The 6,000-nt window shown below is 52.3% G+C and overlaps 1 protein-coding gene across 1 annotated transcript; it reads right to left on the reverse strand.

Annotated features, from left to right (window-relative positions):
- Positions 1–4,745: 4,745 nt before the first annotated feature.
- On the reverse strand, positions 4,746–5,330 carry LOC138365951 (basic salivary proline-rich protein 4-like). Its single transcript, XM_069326664.1, has one exon. The coding sequence runs from the start codon at positions 5,328–5,330 to the stop codon at positions 4,746–4,748; it is 585 nt and encodes a 194-aa protein (XP_069182765.1).
- Between the last annotated feature and the right edge of the window lie 670 nt (positions 5,331–6,000).

The raw sequence follows: 6,000 nt of genomic DNA on the forward strand, positions 1-6,000 counted from the left end.
CAGAGAGTGATGACCTACGATCACTTTACACTGTCATACAATTCCCCTGGTAAACTGCCTCTTCACTCTCACCTTAATGGTTGACAGCCTACTCCACTCCAGCAAGATCTATAAATCTTCAAATACCAATGTTCTGGAGTTCCAGCTAGGTCCAGACAACCGGCCTCCCCCCCCCCCCCCCAGGCTTCTATCGTCAACCCCAACAAAGGCGCTTGTTACCTTGCTGGTACCTTGTTTAAAGCGATGTTGACACACAGGGTATGACGTCACCAACAGGGGTGATACCCGACCCGCAACGAGAATTTAGTCTCTCAGGTGCTCTCCACAGGGTCAACATTGCAAACTGTTCATGTTACGCTTTCCCGTAGTTTCGTGCCCAGGTTGTGGTGTTTCAAGAGTACATGGTTTATAAGTCGCCAAGCTGACCTCATTTTATAAAATGATTAACGTAACTTTCAAGTGCCTTTAATGATTCTTTCTGGGGGTTATCTTGAGATGATTTCGGGGCTTTTTAGTGTCCCCGCGGCCCGGTCCTCGACCAGGCCTCCACCCCCTGGAAGCAGCCTGTGACAGCTGACTAACACCTAGGTACCTATTTTACTGCTAGGTAACAGGGGCATAGGGTGAAAGAAACCCTACCCAATATTTCTCGCCGGCAAATGGGATTGAACCCAGGACCACAGGATCACAAGTCTAGCGTGCTGTCCGCTCGGCCAACCGGCTCCCTAGAGGGGGAGCCCCTACGGCTCCCCGGAGCTATTCAGGCTGAATGGATATGTATAACTTTCTGGCATCAGTCAAAGTGCTAGGAGTTCATGCCTACTGGGGACCACGAGCCAGAACCTGGCCTCCTCAGAGAGGCACGAGGAGCAAAGGCCTATAGAAACCCCCCCTGTAGTTGGGAGCAGTCTGTGTCTGCCATCGACCAAGACAAGCACCCAGAAAGGTAGATGCCCCAAAACAAACCTCTATTCTGGTGAAAAGATTGCTGCTGAAAGCCGAACGAGTGAACAGAATTCCCCAACAAAAATATCAAACTTGCATAACGTCATCACGTCCCCGTGCCGCTGTCTGAGCAACCCCCCCCCTCCCCGGGAGGGGGAAGGGGGAGCCCCAGACCCTTCGTGCCGGCTATCCAACTGGCAGTTCTTTGCTGATGGGTTTACTGGCCGGTCGGGTGCCCTGGCTCCACTTTTGTTACAGTCCTGTGTTGACCAGACCACACACTAGAAGGTGAAGGGACGACGATGGTTCGGTCTGTCCTGGACCATTCTCAAGTCGATTGTGAGAGATTCTCAATCGACTTGAGAATGGTCCAGGATGGACCGGAACGTCGTCGTCCCTTCACCTTCTAGTGTGTGGTCTGGTCAACATACTTTAGCCAGGTTATTGTGACTCATCACCTGCATTCAGTTCTGTGCTTTGTGGTGTGGGCTGTCTCTACAGGTGGTGTGTGAGCCAGGAGTGATATTCCACGGTACTCGGGCTGCATGCGCCTAGGGTTTCCTTCCCTAGATGCCCTGTGAGTACTACCCTTGGGGGCTTTGGGCCTCCTTCCACAATTCACCTTGGGATCTACCTCCGCTGTGTCCTTTACCTCTCGGTACTAGGCTGCCCTTGGGGTCAGCTGGAGTTTTTGCCCTAGTTTGTCTCTGGGTAGGAGGTTGTTTTTGTCACTGATAGGGGCGCAGGGTACTGCACAGTTAGTCTTCTAAAAGTATAGCGGTCGGCTCTGTTTTGCCTTGGTACATTGTCCTCTTGCGGGGTTTTTCTTTTGTTTTTGTTTTCTGCCTGGTGGGAGGGTCTCCTTGTTCTTCTCTTCACTTAGTGGAGTCTCCCGTTTGGCCCCCGTGAGTGTACACGTCCCGGGGGTTCAGCTTTTAGCAGTTTGTTCGTTAGACTTGGGTGCCGGTTCGCAGTACCTTGCCTGGGCTTCCCTTAACGTGTACACAAGGCTAAGGGCCATGGAAATCTCCACGGGGACTCTGTGGTCCGATGGAGGTGTCCTTGAGTCCCCTTCTTGCTTACTGCGAGTTTGATGGTTACTCTGTCCCCTTGTCTCAGGGTGACACTCACCGGTTTTGCCTCCGCCATGCTGCCTGCTGGGTCGGTGGTTCCTTGACCCGGAGTCGTGTGACGTTGGTTGTCTGTTCGTACTCCAGTTTTCCCACCCCACTCATTCTGTTGTCTGGGTTCAGGCAGGAGCCATGTTGCAGGCTGGGTTAGTTTGCTGCAACGCGCTTGGTTGATTGCGGCCCCGGATGCCCCAAGACTGCCCTGTTTTAGTGATGGTGACCCAGACTTGGGGGTGGGGGTCGCTTCAGCTCTGGTTCAGCATACTGGTGGGTTGCGCATTTGGGTCCGGGCCCCCTTGCTTCTGGCTCTGGCACGTCTGAGGTTTCGGGGTCAAGGTTGGGTTTCGCTGGTGTTTGAGGCTCGGGCAGTCTCGGTTTTTTTTTCTTCTTCCGGGGTGGCAGCGGAGGCCTTTGGACCTGTTCCTCCAACCGTGCGTAAGGGTCTGACCAGTGGCCTCCCTTCCTTAGTGTTTTATGGCTGCCCTGGCTTTTTCTTGTGAGACCGGGGCTTGTGGGGGATGGCTCAGTCCCAGGTCCGGCCTTGGAGGTTTCCGGGGTTGGGGAGGGGTCGCCTGGGGGGCCTTAACCCCGTTGAGCCCCGCTTGGGGTTTTTGTCCTAGGAGCGGGGCTGGCAGTTCCTCTGAGGGGGGGGGAAGGGGTTTATTCCTTCCCCCTCTGCATTCCTGTTGGTTTCGGAATTGCCCCTCCCCGGGTTCGGTCTTCGGGTCCGTCGGCTCCGTTGTTCCTGCAGGTGTTTTCATCCCTTCCCTGCTTCTCAGCCTCCGTCAGATTCTTGAGGATTCGCGACACTCTTCAATTCTTCCGGTATTATTGGAAAGTCTGCTGACTTCCGGTGTAGTACCGTCTAGTCCCTTCTCGGACTCGTTGGTCCTCTTCCGTTCTCCTTGTTTTATTTCGGTTCTCTTTCGCCTTCTTTTGTATTCCCTTCGTCTCTCCTTCCTGTCCCAACATTCCCCTTATTCGTTACATCTTCTTGCTGGTGTGTATACGATGTGTCATCCGTCTGGTGTACGAACCGCGCCACCGGAGAGCGGGTGGTGCAGTTCGTATCTAGTGCGCAGGGTCCGGGGTGATCGTTTTGTTCTTGGGTGGTGTACATGTTTTGGTGTTCTGCATCCTGTCTCACAATTTTATACGCCTTTTTGTTCGTCGTCTTCTCCAGTCATTACCTCTTGATGCGGGGGGTGTTCTGGATTTCTATGTGGGAACTTACCTGGTTGATACCTGGTTGATGGGGTTCTGGGAGTTCTACTCCCCAAGCCCGGCCCGAGGCCAGGCTTGACTTGTGAGAGTTTGGTCCACTAGGCTGTTGCTTGGAGCAGCCCGCAGGCCCACATACCCACCACAGCCCGGTTGGTCCGGCACTTCTTGGAGGAATAAATCTAGTTTCCTCTTGAAGATGTCCACGGTTGTTCTGGCAATATTTCTTATGCTCACTGGGAGGGTGTTGAACAACCGTGGACCTCTGATGTTTATAGAGTGTTCTCTGATTGTGCCTATGGCAACCCTGCTCTTCACTGGTTCTATTCTGCATTTTCTTCCATATCGTTCACTCCAGTATGTTGTTATTTTACTGTGTAAACTTCACCTCAATTCTTTTCCCTGATTCTGGGGGTGGGGTGGCTCCAGCTGGCGCCACCTCCGCCTCTGTCCTGCACCTCGGCTTCTGCTGGGTACGATCTCTGGTCATACTCCCCTGGCGATGCTCCTGGTTTCTTCCTCGGCTCAACTGTGTTGTGCCACGGTTGTGTGTCCACTCTGCAGGTGAGGTTGTGTGGTCTGGCAACGCTGTCGGTCGGGCGCTGGTTCTCGATTGGTGGGGTGTAGGTGTTGTGTTTTTCTTGGCCACTTTGTGTGTCTTGCCGTGGCCTTCCTTGGTCAATGTACTGTGGGACACAGCCTCGGTCTTCGGTGCCTTTTCGTTAGTCTTTCGCCGCCAGAATCTTTTCTCGGTTTTCTTTGAGCTCTCTTCTCCCTGCCAGTTTTTGTCCTCGCCTCATTGTCCTCCCCTAGTTCTGCTTGCAGGGGTTGGGCTCTGGCTCTTTGGTCCTGCTTCTCTGCTGTCATTCACCTGGTGTACCGTTTCCTGAGCCGTTTGGGCTCTTTCTTCTCTCCCTTTGGTGCTGTGTCTGCTTCTGCCACACCGCTGGCTACTGCCTTCCATCTGTTGCCTGCTCTGACACTGTCAGGGTTCTTTTTACTGTCCCTATGGCTCCTTGGGTACTCAGTTTCCACCTGTGTCCCCTCTTCTTTGTGTACCGCCTGTGTTCACCAGTTTCTCATTCTCTACCTTTTCCTTCCTCTGAGAATTTTGTTAGCTCCATGTTGGCCTCTTCCTGTTCCCTGGTTCTTTGTCGCCCTTGGTTAGGGGCGCTTCTTTGCTTGGTGTCCGATCCTGCAGGTTTTCCCGCGGCCCTGCCTCTCTTGCGGCTCGATCCAGCCCTGTACCAGCTGGGTCGTTCTTCCCTTCGAGTCTTCGCGTCTCAGGGTTTTTTGTTTTGGGTTTTCATCTGTTGTGTGGGCGCTGGTGGTTTCGTTGTTGGTCTCCCACCTGCGTTTTTCGTCTCGGCGGCAGTGGGTTGCTCCTGGCGGTCTTTCAGATTTTTCCTGTCACTGCGTAGGTGTACTACGGTCTCTGATAGGTTTGTCTTATCCTACCCTTCGGGGTTGTTCCGAGACTGTCCTTTGGTGCCGTGTGCTGTCATCTCGTCTCGGGCAGCGCTGGCGGGTCTGCTCCCGCTTGCGTTCAGTCTTGTTGTTCGTTCTACTTCCTTCTGCTTGCAGTTTGGTTGGTTTTTCACCTCCGGCCTGCTTCTGTGCTTCCGGTGCTGTTCTGGTCACTGGTCCTGGGGGCGGTTTTATCTTCTCCTCGGTTGTTGTGGCTCCTTCGGTTCTGGTGTGTTTTTCTGCTACTTTGGTCCTGGTGTTAGGTTGTTGTTCTTCTGCTGCAGTACCCTTCTTTTCGGGTGACGTTTGGGTCTGCTGTTTTCCAGTGGGGCCCTTGAGTTGCGGCTTGGTTGGTCGGGCCGGGGGTGCTTCGTGTGTTGTTTGCTTGTGGCTCTTCGATGTTTTCTGCACGTTGTGGCCTCTGGGGCCGTGGGTGCATTTTGCTTTGCCCAGGTTCCCTTCCTTCCTTCCTGTTCGGGGGGGGGGGGGGTTAGGGTCTCCCGGGTCGTCTGCAGGGTCCTTTGGTTTTGCTTGTGGTTCTTTGTTTTTGGTTTGGTTTGGGCGCATTGCGTACGCCTCCAGGTTCCTTCCCTCATTACACTATTTACACATGTGTATACCTATCTACATGTTTTATTCACCATTACTATGTAACCAAACTGGTATTGTGTCCAAACAGCACAGTGGCCACCATACACTGCATGACAAATCACACAGCAGCCAGCTGACAACGCTATGAGTACAGCGCCACCTCCTTCACCAAAATGGCTCTTCCCAACATACTCCTGTTGCTGTTATTACACTATATACACACATGGTATATACCCATATACAAATGTGTTCACCATAGCGAACTACTAAGCTAGTATGGTGAGCAAAACAAGAGTGGCTGCCACACACAGTGATGCTATCTTGATTCCCTCCCTCCCTCACCAAAATTCTTCCTCCCACAATACTATGCTCAGCGCTAATTATCACAAAAATCCTGCTATTATCACAATCCTGGTCACTAAAGCCTGTAAATAAATAAGTGACCACAAGTTTTTTTGTAAAGGAACATAAGAAGTGGTTTGAAGGTTCCTAGATAGACGAAATAATGCTGTGGTGCTGTGTCTACTGCTGTGAACATTGTGAACAGCATTGATTCACTGATATTTGAACATTGTACACAGTCATTATCACACTCAGGCTCTTCTGTAATACTATCATGGCTAAATAATACCAGTTACATATATTT

The sequence above is a fragment of the Procambarus clarkii genome, chromosome 18, assembly GCF_040958095.1.
Source record: "Procambarus clarkii isolate CNS0578487 chromosome 18, FALCON_Pclarkii_2.0, whole genome shotgun sequence".
Taxonomy (NCBI): domain Eukaryota; kingdom Metazoa; phylum Arthropoda; class Malacostraca; order Decapoda; family Cambaridae; genus Procambarus; species Procambarus clarkii.